Source organism: Argopecten irradians, chromosome 1, assembly GCF_041381155.1.
Source record: "Argopecten irradians isolate NY chromosome 1, Ai_NY, whole genome shotgun sequence".
Taxonomy (NCBI): domain Eukaryota; kingdom Metazoa; phylum Mollusca; class Bivalvia; order Pectinida; family Pectinidae; genus Argopecten; species Argopecten irradians.
The window spans coordinates 483,222-497,934 of NC_091134.1; the positions used below are offsets into that span (position 1 = coordinate 483,222).

General features: G+C 37.0%; 1 protein-coding gene across 1 annotated transcript in view; it reads right to left on the bottom strand.

Annotated features, from left to right (window-relative positions):
* LOC138308548 (polyamine-transporting ATPase 13A3-like) overlaps positions 1-14,713 on the bottom strand; it is a 55,980-nt gene that overhangs the window by 19,230 nt on the left and 22,037 nt on the right. The window contains exons 17-22 of the mRNA XM_069249587.1: positions 13,531-13,565; positions 10,371-10,415; positions 8,580-8,595; positions 3,432-3,511; positions 3,195-3,237; positions 2,791-2,900 (exon numbers count right to left, since the gene is read on the bottom strand). Of these exons, the coding sequence (XP_069105688.1) occupies positions 2,791-2,900; positions 3,195-3,237; positions 3,432-3,511; positions 8,580-8,595; positions 10,371-10,415; positions 13,531-13,565 (329 nt within the window). The remainder of the gene's footprint in view (positions 1-2,790; positions 2,901-3,194; positions 3,238-3,431; positions 3,512-8,579; positions 8,596-10,370; positions 10,416-13,530; positions 13,566-14,713) is intronic.

Here is a 14,713-nt window from a genome sequence, read left to right on the forward strand (position 1 = left end):
TACTGGAGGTAAAGGGAGCTGTTCCGTACATACCTTATAACAGTGTAGACACATTCTATATGTGGTATACTGGAGGTAAAGGGAGCTGTTCAGTACGTACCTTATAACAGTGTAAACACATTCTGTGTGTGGTATACTGGAGGTAAAGGGAGCTGTTCAGTACGTACCTTATAACGGTGTAGACACATTCTGTGTGTGGTATACTGGAGGTAAAGGGAGCTGTTCAGTACGTACCTTATAACGGTGTAGACACATTCTATGTGTGGTATACTGGAGGTAAAGGGAGCTGTTCAGTACGTACCTTATAACGGTGTAGACACATTCTATGTGTGGTATACTGGAGGTAAAGGGAGCTGTTCAGTACGTACCTTATAACGGTGTAGACACATTCTATGTGTGGTATACTGGAGGTAAAGGGAGCTGTTCAGTACGTACCTTATAACGGTGTAGACACATTCTATGTGTGATATACTGGAGGTAAAGGGAGCTGTTCAGTACGTACCTTATAACGGTGTAGACACATTCTATGTGTGGTATACTGGAGGTAAAGGGAGCTGTTCAGTACGTACCTTATAACGGTGTAGACACATTCTATGTGTGGTATACTGGAGGTAAAGGGAGCTGTTCAGTACGTACCTTATAACGTGTAGACACATTCTGTGTGTGATATACTGGAGGTAAAGGGAGCTGTTCAGTACGTACCTTATAACGGTGTAGACACATTCTATGTGTGGTATACTGGAGGTAAAGGGAGCTGTTCAGTACATACCTTATAACAGTGTAGACACATTCTATGTGTGGTATACTGGAGGTAAAGGGAGCTGTTCAGTACGTACCTTATAACGGTGTAGACACATTCTATGTGTGATATACTGGAGGTAAAGGGAGCTGTTCAGTACGTACCTTATAACGGTGTAGACACATTCTATGTGTGGTATACTGGAGGTAAAGGGAGCTGTTCAGTACGTACCTTATAATGGTGTAGACACATTCTATGTGTGGTATACTGGAGGTAAAGGGAGCTGTTCAGTACGTACCTTATAACGGTGTAGACACATTCTATGTGTGGTATACTGGAGGTAAAGGGAGCTGTTCAGTACGTACCTTATAACGGTGTAGACACATTCTATGTGTGGTATACTGGAGGTAAAGGGAGCTGTTCAGTACGTACCTTATAACGGTGTAGACACATTCTATGTGTGATATACTGGAGGTAAAGGGAGCTGTTCAGTACGTACCTTATAACGGTGTAGACACATTCTATGTGTGGTATACTGGAGGTAAAGGGAGCTGTTCAGTACGTACCTTATAACGGTGTAGACACATTCTATGTGTGGTATACTGGAGGTAAAGGGAGCTGTTCAGTACGTACCTTATAACGGTGTAGACACATTCTATGTGTGGTATACTGGAGGTAAAGGGAGCTGTTCAGTACGTAACGTACCTTATAACGTGTGTAGACACATTCTATGTGTGTGGTATACTGGAGGTAAAGGGAGCTGTTCAGTACGTACCTTATAACGGTGTAGACACATTCTATGTGTGGTATACTGGAGGTAAAGGGAGCTGTTCAGTACGTACCTTATAACGGTGTAGACACATTCTGTGTGTGGTATACTGGAGGTAAAGGGAGCTGTTCAGTACGTACCTTATAACGGTGTAGACACATTCTATGTGTGGTATACTGGAGGTAAAGGGAGCTGTTCAGTACGTACCTTATAACGGTGTAGACACATTCTATGTGTGGTATACTGGAGGTAAAGGGAGCTGTTCAGTACGTACCTTATAACGTGTAGACACATTCTATGTGTGGTATACTGGAGGTAAAGGGAGCTGTTCAGTACGTACCTTATAACGGTGTAGACACATTCTATGTGTGGTATACTGGAGGTAAAGGGAGCTGTTCAGTACGTACCTTATAACGGTGTAGACACATTCTATGTGTGATATACTGGAGGTAAAGGGAGCTGTTCAGTACGTACCTTATAACGGTGTAGACACATTCTATGTGTGATATACTGGAGGTAAAGGGAGCTGTTCAGTACGTACCTTATAACAGTGTAGACACATTCTATGTGTGGTATACTGGAGGTAAAGGGAGCTGTTCAGTACATACCTTATAACAGTGTAGACACATTCTATGAGTGGTATACTGGAGGTAAAGGGAGCTGTTCCGTACGTACCTTATAATGGTGTTGACATATTCTATGTGTGGTATACTGGAGGTAAAGGGAGCTGTTCGGTACGTACCTTATAACGGTGTAGACATATTCTATGTGTGATATACTGGAGGTAAAGGGAGCTGTTCAGTACGTACCTTATAACGTTGTAGACACATTCTATGTGTGGTATACTGGAGGTAAAGGGAGCTGTTCAGTACGTACCTTATAACGGTGTAGACACATTCTATGTGTGGTATACTGGAGGTAAAGGGAGCTGTTCAGTACGTACCTTATAACGGTGTAGACACATTCTATGTGTGGTATACTGGAGGTAAAGGGAGCTGTTCAGTACGTACCTTATAACGGTGTAGACACATTCTATGTGTGGTATACTGGAGGTAAAGGGAGCTGTTCAGTACGTACGTACCTTATAATGGTGTAGACACATTCTATGTGTGGTATACTGGAGGTAAAGGGAGCTGTTCAGTACGTACCTTATAACGGTGTAGACACATTCTATGTGTGGTATACTGGAGGTAAAGGGAGCTGTTCAGTACGTACCTTATAACGGTGTAGACACATTCTATGTGTGGTATACTGGAGGTAAAGGGAGCTGTTCAGTACGTACCTTATAACGGTGTAGACACATTCTATGTGTGGTATACTGGAGGTAAATGGAGCTGCTATAGAAGCCTCAGCCTCAGACAAAGATATCCCAACATGAGCTGCCTTCAGAGCCTTCAAAAAGATGAAGTCATGGTATTAAGAATGAACCAAAATATCTGTTTGAAAAAATAACAAAAACATCAGCCATGAAAATATAAAAATTCTGGTTGATCTTCTGAATCTTAGTTTTGAGGTAAAATTACTTTATTTATGTGCTCTGGCCTTTGTCTATGTGTAATTATTCAGATTTATAACTATATCAAAAACATACTCTTGTCTTCCTAATTGTTAAACTGTAATTCTTCGTTACTAATGATTAAATGCTACTTTATTGAAATTACAGTTGGCAGTAAATTTGTCACTTACCTCACAATCATTTGCTCCATCACCACACATTCCTACATGGTACCTACAAAGGGCACAGACAATTAATTAATGGCACCTACCTATATATTAATTGATGGTAAATACTAAGGATTAGAAGTCATAATTCATAGTGGTATGAAGGATTAACCTACAAATAACTGATGTTGACTTAGAATTGTACATAGGTGAAAATGTCTTTTAGATCCTGGTTTTTGATTTTTTAAAATTGATACAAACCCTAGAGACTGTAACTTGTGTATAAGTTGACACTTCTGGTCAGGTTTCATCCTGGCAAAAACTGTGCCGACAACACATATCTGGAAAAGAAACACAGCAGAATATTGTAGTTACAATGATGCAAGTAAGTATCCTGGGAAAATTACTAAAACTGTGTCTAGTTCACAAGGATTTGTTTTGACATCAATTTTCATAATGTGTAATGAAATGTTTCATGTGTAACAGGGTGCAGGATTTATAATTAATTTAATCACTGCCTCTGCCAGGGATCGAACTTGGGACCTCTGGATTACTAAATAGAAGTTTTCTCTAGCCGAGCGATATATGTGGCTTGTATTGACCAGGGTTACATACTCCCCCTCTAGGAATGAACTCATTCTCGAGTTTCTAGGGGTCAAAACGATTCCTTTGCAGGTATCGTTAAGTATCATTCCCGAGTTCCTACATGGACGCCAAAATAACAGGGTGCAGGATTTATAATAAATTTTATCACTGCCTCTGCTAGGGATTAAACTCAGGACCTCATAATTACTAGTCTGACAACTGATAGTTCTCTCTAGCCAAGCTGTATATTGCAGTTGAAACTGTCGTCATGACAGCATCACTATTCACATATTTACCTTTGATAGTAGGTCAGGTAGATGGTTGGTAATCACATACATACTTACCTTTGATAGTAGGTCAGGTAGATGGTTGGTAATCACAGATATACTTACCTTTGATAGTAGGTCAGGTAGATGGTTGGTAATCACAGATATACTTACCTTTGATAGTAGATCAGGTAGATGGTTGGTAATCACAGATATACTTACCTTTGATAGTAGGTCAGGTAGATGGTTGGTAATCACAGACATACTTACCTTTGATAGTAGGTCAGGTAGATGGTTGGTAATCATACATACTTACCTTTGATAGTAGGTCAGGTAAATGGTTGGTAAACATACATATTTACCTTCGATAGTAGGTCAGGTAGATGGTTGGTAATCACATACATATTTACCTTTGATAGTAGGTCAGGTAGATGCTTGGTAATCACAGATATACTTACCTTTGATAGTAGGTCAGGTAGATGGTTGGTAATCACAGACATACTTACCTTTGATAGTAGGTCAGGTAGATGGTTGGTAATCACAGACATACTTACCTTTGATAGTAGGTCAGGTAGATGGTTGGTAATCACAGACATACTTACCTTTGATAGTAGGTCAGGTAGATGGTTGGTAATCACAGACATACTTACCTTTGATAGTAGGTCAGGTAGATGGTTGGTAATCACAGACATACTTACCTTTGATAGTAGGTCAGGTAGATGGTTGGTAATCACAGACATACTTACCTTTGATAGTAGGTCAGGTAGATGGTTGGTAATCACAGATATACTTACCTTTGATAGTAGGTCAGGTAGATGGTTGGTAAACATACATACTTACCTTTGATAGTAGGTCAGGTAGATGGTTGGTAATCACAGACATACTTACCTTTGATAGTAGGTCAGGTAGATGGTTGGTAATCACAGACATACTTACCTTTGATAGTAGGTCAGGTAGATGGTTGGTAATCACAGACATACTTACCTTTGATAGTAGGTCAGGTAGATGGTTGGTAATCACATACATACTTACCTTTGATAGTAGGTCAGGTAGATGGTTGGTAATCACAGATATACTTACCTTTGATAGTAGGTCAGGTAGATGGTTGGTAATCACAGACATACTTACCTTTGATAGTAGGTCTGGTAGATGGTTGGCAATCACAGATATACTTACCTTTGATAGTAGGTCAGGTAGATGGTTGGTAATCACAGATATACTTACCTTTGATAGTAGGTCAGGTAGATGGTTGGTAATCATACATACTTACCTTTGATAGTAGGTCAGGTAGATGGTTGGCAATCACAGATATACTTACCTTTGATAGTAGGTCAGGTAGATGGTTGGTAATCACAGATATACTTACCTTTGATAGTAGGTCAGGTAGATGGTTGGTAATCACAGACATACTTACCTTTGATAGTAGGTCAGGTAGATGGTTGGTAATCACAGATATACTTACCTTTGATAGTAGGTCAGGTAGATGGTTGGTAATCATACATATACTTACCTTTGATAGTAGGTCTGGTAGATGGTTGGTAAACATACATACTTACCTTTGATAGTAGGTCAGGTAGATGGTTGGTAATCACAGACATACTTACCTTTGATAGTAGGTCAGGTAGATGGTTGGTAATCACAGATATACTTACCTTTGATAGTAGGTCAGGTAGATGGTTGGTAATCACAGACATACTTACCTTTGATAGTAGGTCAGGTAGATGGTTGGTAATCACAGATATACTTACCTTTTGATAGTAGGTCAGGTAGATGGTTGGTAATCACAGACATACTTACCTTTGATAGTAGGTCAGGTAGATGGTTGGTAATCACAGATATACTTACCTTTGATAGTAGGTCAGGTGGATGGTTGGTAATCACAGATATACTTACCTTTGATAGTAGGTCTGGTAGATGGTTGGTAATCACAGACATACTTACCTTTGATAGTAGGTCAGGTAGATGGTTGGTAATCACAGACATACTTACCTTTGATAGTAGGTCAGGTAGATGGTTGGTAATCACATACATACTTACCTTTGATAGTAGGTCAGGTAGATGGTTGGTAATCACAGACATACTTACCTTTGATAGTAGGTCAGGTAGATGGTTGGTAATCACAGACATACTTACCTTTGATAGTAGGTCAGGTAGATGGTTGGTAATCACAGATATACTTACCTTTGATAGTAGGTCAGGTAGATGGTTGGTAATCACAGACATACTTACCTTTGATAGTAGGTCAGGTAGATGGTTGGTAATCACAGACATACTTACCTTTGATAGTAGGTCAGGTAGATGGTTGGTAATCACAGACATACTTACCTTTGATAGTAGGTCAGGTAGATGGTTGGTAATCACAGACATACTTACCTTTGATAGTAGGTCAGGTAGATGGTTGGTAATCACAGACATACTTACCTTTGATAGTAGGTCAGGTAGATGGTTGGTAATCAAACATACATACTTACCTTTGATAGTAGGTCAGGTAGATGGTTGGTAATCACAGATATACTTACCTTTGATAGTAGGTCAGGTAGATGGTTGGTAATCACAGACATACTTACCTTTGATAGTAGGTCAGGTAGATGGTTGGTAATCACAGACATACTTACCTTTGATAGTAGGTCAGGTAGATGGTTGGTAATCACAGATATACTTACCTTTGATAGTAGGTCAGGTAGATGGTTGGTAATCACAGACATACTTACCTTTGATAGTAGGTCAGGTAGATGGTTGGTAATCACAGACATACTTACCTTTGATAGTAGGTCAGGTAGATGGTTGGTAATCACAGACATACTTACCTTTGATAGTAGGTCAGGTAGATGGTTGGTAATCACAGACATACTTACCTTTGATAGTAGGTCAGGTAGATGGTTGGTAATCACAGATATACTTACCTTTGATAGTAGGTCAGGTAGATGGTTGGTAATCATACATACTTACCTTTGATAGTAGGTCAGGTAAATGGTTGGTAAACATACATACTTACCTTCGATAGTAGGTCAGGTAGATGGTTGGTAATCACAGATATACTTACCTTTGATAGTAGGTCAGGTAGATGGTTGGTAATCACAGACATACTTACCTTTGATAGTAGGTCAGGTAGATGGTTGGTAATCACAGACATACTTACCTTTGATAGTAGGTCAGGTAGATGGTTGGTAATCATATATACTTACCTTTGATAGTAGGTCAGGTAGATGGTTGGTAATCACACAGATATACTTAACCTTTGATAGTAGACTTGATAGTAGGTCAGGTAGATGGTTGGCAATCACAGATATACTTACCTTTGATAGTAGGTCAGGTAGATGGTTGGTAATCATCAGATATACTTACCTTTGATAGTAGGTCAGGTAGATGGTTGGTAATCACAGACATACTTACCTTTGATAGTAAAGGTCAGGTAGATGGTTGGTAATCACAGACATACTTACTTTGATAGTAGGTCAGGTCAGGTAGATGGGTTGGTAAACATACATACTTACCTTCGATAGTAGGTCAGGTAGATGGTTGGTAATCACAGACATACTTACCTTTGATAGTAGGTCAGGTAGATGGTTGGTAATCACAGATATACTTACCTTTGATAGTAGGTCAGGTAGATGGTTGGTAATCACAGACATACTTACCATTGATAGTAGGTCAGGTAGATGGTTGGTAATCACAGATATACTTACCTTTGATTGTAGGTCTGGTAGATGGTTGGCAATCACAGATATACTTACCTTTGATAGTAGGTCTGGTAGATGCTTGGTAATCACAGACATACTTACCTTTGATAGTAGGTCAGGTAGATGGTTGGTAATCACAGACATACTTACCTTTGATTTGTAGGTCTGGTAGATGGTTGGTAATCAGACATACTTACCTTTGATAGTTGGTCAGGTAGATGGTTGGTAATCACAGACATACTTACCTTTGATAGTAGGTCAGGTAGATGGTTGGTAATCCTAGATATACTTACCTTTGATAGTAGGTCAGGTAGATGGTTGGTAATCACAGATATACTTACCTTTGATAGTAGGTCTGGTAGATGGTTGGTAATCACAGACATACTTACCTTTGATAGTAGGACAGGTAGATGGTTGGTAATCACAGATATACTTACCTTTGATAGTAGGTCCTGGTAGATGGTTGGTAATCACAGACATACTTACCTTTGATAGTAGGTCAGGTAGATGGTTGGTAATCACATACATATTTACCTTTGATAGTATGGGTCAGGTAGATGGTTGGTAATCACAGATATACTTACGTACCTTTGATAGTAGGTCTGGTAGATGGTTGGTTAATCACAGACATACTTACCTTTGATAGTAGGTCAGGTAGATGGTTGGTAATCACAGACATACTTACCTTTGATAGTAGGTCAGGTAGATGGTTGGTAATCACAGATATACTTACCTTTGATAGTAGGTCAGGTAGATGGTTGGTAATCACACAGACATACTTACCTTTGATAGTAGGTCAGGTAGATGGTTGGCAATCACAGACATACTTACCTTTGATAGTAGGTCAGGTAGATGGTTGGTAAACATACAATATTTACCTTTGATAGTAGGTCAGGTAGATGGTTGGTAATCACAGACAATACTTACCTTTGATAGTAGGTCAGGTAGATGGTTGGTAATCACAGACCATACCTTACCTTTGATAGTAGGTCAGGTAGATGGTTGGCAATCACAGATTATACTTACCTTTGATAGTAGGTCAGGTAGATGGTTGGTAATCACAGACATACTTACCTTTGATAGTAGGTCAGGTAGATGGTTGGTAATCACAGACATACTTACCTTTGATAGTAGGTCAGGTAAAATGGTTGGTAAACATACATACTTACCTTTGATAGTAGATCAGGTAGATGGTTGGTAATCACAGACATACATACCTTTGATAGTAGGGGTCAGGTAGATGGTTGGTAATCACAGATTTACTTACCTTTGATAGTAGGTCAGGTAGATGGTTGGTATATCACAGAGATATACTTACCTTTGATAGTAGGTCTGGTAGATGGTTGGTAATCCACAGACATACTTACACTTTGATAGTAGGTCTGGTAGATGGTTGGTAATCACAGACATACTTACCTTTGATAGTAGGTCAGGTAGATGGTTGGTAATCACAGGACATACTTACCTTTGATAGTAGGTCAGGTAGATGGTTGGTAATCACAGACATACTTACTTTTGATAGTAGGTCTGGTAGATGGTTGGTAATCACAGACATACTTACCTTTGATAGTAGGTCATGGTAGATGGTTGGTAATCACAGATATACTTACCTTTGATAGTAGGTCAGGTAGATGGTTGGTAATCACAGATATACTTTACCTTGATAGTAGGTCTGTAGATGGTTTGGTAATCACAGACATACTTACCTTTGATAGTAGGACAGGTATAGATGGTTGGTAATCACAGAGATATACTTACCTTTGATAGTAGGGGTCTGGTAGATGGTTGGTAATCACAGACTATACTTACCTTTGATAGTAGGTCAGGTAGATGGTTGGTTATCACATTACATACTTTACCTTTGATAGTAGGGTCAGGTAGATGGTTGGTAATCACAGATATACTTACGCTTAGATAGTTGGTCTGGTAGATGGGTTGGTAATCACAGACATACTTACCTTTGATAGTAGGTCAGGTAGATAGGGTGGTAATCACAGACATACTTACCTTTGATAGTAGGTCAGGTAGATGGTTGGTAATCACAGATATACTTACCTTTGATAGTAGGTCAGGTAGATGGTTGGTAAATCACAGACATACTTACCTTTGATAGTAGGTTCAGGTAGATGGTTGGCAATCACAGACATACTTACCTTTGATAGTAGTGTCAGGTAGATGGGTTGGTAAACATACAATATTTACCTTTGATAGTAGGTCAGGTAGATGGTTGGTAATCACAGAACATACTTACTCCTTTGATAGTAGGTCAGGTAGATGGTTGGTAATCACAGACATACTTACCTTTGATAGTAGGTCAGGTAGATGGTTGGCAATCACAGATATACTTACCTTTGATAGTAGACTCAGGTAGATGGTTGGTAATCACACAGACATACTTACCTTTGATAGATAGGTCAGGTAGATGGTTGGTAATCACCAGGATATTACTTACCTTTGATATAGTAGGTCAGGTAGATGGTAGCTGGTAATCCACAGACATACTTACCTTTGATAGTAGGTCTGGTAGATGGTTGGTAATCACAGGACATACTTACCTTTGATAGTAGGCTCAAGGTAGATGGTGGTAATCACAGACATACTTACTTTGATAAGTAGGTCAGGTAGATAGTTGGTAATCACAGACATACTTACCTTTGATAGTAGGTCTGGGTAGATGGTTGGTAATCACAGACAAAGACTTCCCATTTACAGTCCTACAGTGTATAAATCAAAACTTTTACATTCCTCCAGTACATACATTGTATAAATCAAACTTTTACATTCCTCCAGTATCTACAGTGTATAAAACAAACTTTTACATTCCTCCAGTACCTACAGTGTATAAATCAAACTTTTACATTCCTCCAGTACCTACATTGTATTAAATCAAACTTTACATTCCTCCAGTACCTACAGTGTATAAATCAAACTTTTACATTCCTCCAGTACCTACATTGTATAAATCAAACTTTTACATTCCCCAGTATCTACAGTGTATAAATCAAACTTTTACATTCCTCCAGTACCTACATTGTATAAATCAAACTTTTACATTCCTGCAGTACCTACATTGTATATAAATCAAACTTTTACATTCCTCCAGTACCTACAGTGTATAAATCAAACTTTTACACATTCCTCCCAGTACCTACTACATTGTATAAATCAAACTTTTACATTCCTCCAGTACTACATTGTATATAATCAAACTTTTACATTCCCCAGTATCTACAGTGTATAAATCAAACTTTTACATTCCTCCAGTATCTACAGTGTATAAAACAAACTTTTACATTCCTCCAGAACCTACAGTGTATAAATCAAACTTTTACATTCCTCCAGTATACCTACAGTGTATAAAACAAACTTTTACATTCCTCCAGTACCTACAGTGTATAAATCAAACTTTTACATTCCTCCAGTACCTACATTGTATTAATCAAACTGTACATTCCTCCAGTACCTACAGTGTATAAATCAAACTTTTACATTCCTCCAGTATCTACATTATATAAATCAAACTTTTACATTCCCCCAGTATCTACAGTGTATAAATCAAACATTTACATTCCTCCAGTACCTACATTGTATAAATCAAACTTTTACATTCCTGCAGTATCTACATTATATAAATCAAACTTTTACATTCCCCCAGTATCTACAGTGTATAAATCAAACTTTTACATTCCTCCAGTACCTACATTGTATAAATCAAACTTTTACATTCCTGCAGTACCTGCATTGTATAAATCAAACTTTTACATTCCCCCAGTATCTACAGTGTATAAATCAAACTTTTACATTCCTCCAGTACCTACATTGTATAAATCAAACTTTTACATTCCTCCAGTACCTACATTGTATAAATCAAACTTTTACATTCCTCCAGTATCTACATTGTATAAATCAAACTTTTACATTCCTCCAGTACCTACAGTGTATAAATCAAACTTTTACATTCCTCCAGTACCTACAGTGTATAAATCAAACTTTTACATTCCTCCAGTATCTACATTATATAAATCAAACTTTTACATTCCCCCAGTATCTACAGTGTATAAATCAAACATTTACATTCCTCCAGTACCTACATTGTATAAATCAACTTTACATTCCTCGTATCAAATAATCAAACTTTTACATTCCTGCAGTACCTGCATTGTATAAATCAAACTTTTACATTCCTCCAGTACCTACATTGTATAAATCAAACTTTTACATTCCTCCAGTACCTACATTGTATAAATCAAACTTTTACATTCCTCCAGTACCTACATTGTATTAACAAATTTTTTACATTCCCCAAGTATCTACAGTGTATAAATCAAACTTTTACATTCCTCCAGTATCTACAGTGTATAAAACAAACTTTTACATTCCTCCAGAACCTACAGTGTATAAATCAAACTTTTACATTCCTCCAGTATCTACAGTGTATAAAACAAACTTTTACATTCCTCCAGTACCTACAGTGTATAAATCAAACTTTTACATTCCTCCAGTACCTACATTGTATTAATCAACTGTACATTCCTCCAGTACCTACAGTGTATAAATCAAACTTTTACATTCCTCCAGTATCTACATTATATAAATCAAACTTTTACATTCCCCCAGTATCTACAGTGTATAAATCAAACATTTACATTCCTCCAGTACCTACATTGTATAAATCAAACTTTTACATTCCTGCAGTACCTGCATTGTATAAATCAAACTTTTACATTCCCCCAGTATCTACAGTGTATAAATCAAACTTTTACATTCCTCCAGTACCTACATTGTATTAATCAACTGTACATTCCTCCAGTACCTACAGTGTATAAATCAAACTTTTACATTCCTCCAGTATCTACATTATATAAATCAAACTTTTACATTCCCCCAGTATCTACAGTGTATAAATCAAACATTTACATTCCTCCAGTACCTACATTGTATAAATCAAACTTTTACATTCCTGCAGTACCTGCATTGTATAAATCAAACTTTTACATTCCTCCAGTACCTACAGTGTATAAATCAAACTTTTACATTCCTCCAGTACCTACATTGTATAAATCAAACTTTTACATTCCTCCAGTACCTACATTGTATTAATCAAACTTTTACATTCCCCAAGTATCTACAGTGTATAAATCAAACTTTTACATTCCTCCAGTATCTACAGTGTATAAAACAAACTTTTACATTCCTCCAGAACCTACAGTGTATAAATCAAACTTTTACATTCCTCCAGTATCTACAGTGTATAAAACAAACTTTTACATTCCTCCAGTACCTACAGTGTATAAATCAAACTTTTACATTCCTCCAGTACCTACATTGTATTAATCAACTGTACATTCCTCCAGTACCTACAGTGTATAAATCAAACTTTTACATTCCTCCAGTATCTACATTATATAAATCAAACTTTTACATTCCCCCAGTATCTACAGTGTATAAATCAAACATTTACATTCCTCCAGTACCTACATTGTATAAATCAAACTTTTACATTCCTCCAGTACCTGCATTGTATAAATCAAACTTTTACATTCCTCCAGTACCTACAGTGTATAAATCAAACTTTTACATTCCTCCAGTACCTACATTGTATAAATCAAACTTTTACATTCCTCCAGTACCTACATTGTATAAATCAAACTTTTACATTCCTCCAGTATCTACATTGTATAAATCAAACTTTTACATTCCTCCAGTACCTACAGTGTATAAATCAAACTTTTACATTCCTCCAGTACCTACATTGTATAAATCAAACTTTTACATTCCTCCAGTACCTACAGTGTATAAATCAAACTTTTACATTCCTCCAGTACCTACAGTGTATAAATCAAACTTTTACATTCCTTCAGTACCTACAATGTATAAATCAAACTTTCACATTCCCCCAGTATCTACAGTGTATAAATCAAACTTGTACATTCCTCCAGTACCTACATTGTATAAATCAAACTTTAACGATCCTCCAGTATCTACATTGTACAAATCAAACTTTTACATTCCTTCAGTACCTACATTGTATAAATCAAACTTTTACATTTCACCAGTATCTACAGTGTATAATTCAAACTTTTACATTCCTCCAGTACCTACAGTGTATAAATCAAACTTTTACATTCCTCCAGTACCTACATTGTATAAATCAAACTTTTACATTCCTCCAGTGCCTACATTGTATAAATCAAACTTTTACATTCCTCCAGTACCTACAGTGTATAAATTAAACTTTTACATTCCTCCAGTATCTACATTGTATAAATCAAACTTTTACATTCCTCCAGTACCTACATTGTATAAATCAAACAATCAAACCTTTTATATCTCCCCGATTTGTATTCCAATAATGTTTTTGAGATAATAGACAAAATTTCAATATGTTTTAGTTTATTTGTATTAAACATTTTATGAACAGCTATGTGATGTAATTACACGAGAGATTTTGAAAGTAAATTCCAGAGATATGGAGGTAATGAATATTTATACCAAATTTGCAGCTAATGGGTTAAGAGCTAGTATTAGAATATCAGAAAAACTAGAACACTGACACGTCAGAAAGGGCCCCGCTATGTGTCTGACGTGCCAAGATGACTGATTTGCAGCCATTTTGATTCAAATCATATTGACTTTAATTAATATATTAAGCAATGAATAATTTTATTTATTATGTCATAACAAATTGTTAATAAGTCCAAAAATGGAAAATGTGTCCACAACCTTTGATGCAGTGACCCCATGATCTTACCTTTGGTCAGTCAAAACTTTGGTGAGTTGACTTCTTGTTTAATTCTGAACAACTCTGCTTCATTATAAATGTTGTAGCAAAATGTTCATGAGAAAATAATTTTTTTAAATTTGACCTTGACCTTTGACTTAGTAACCTTGGCCCATGACCTTACCTTTGGACAGTCAACTCCTTGTTTAATTCTGATCAACTTTGCATCATAATGTTATAACAAAATGTTTATCAGTTAAGAGCAACAACATTGTGATTTTTTTAAATGTT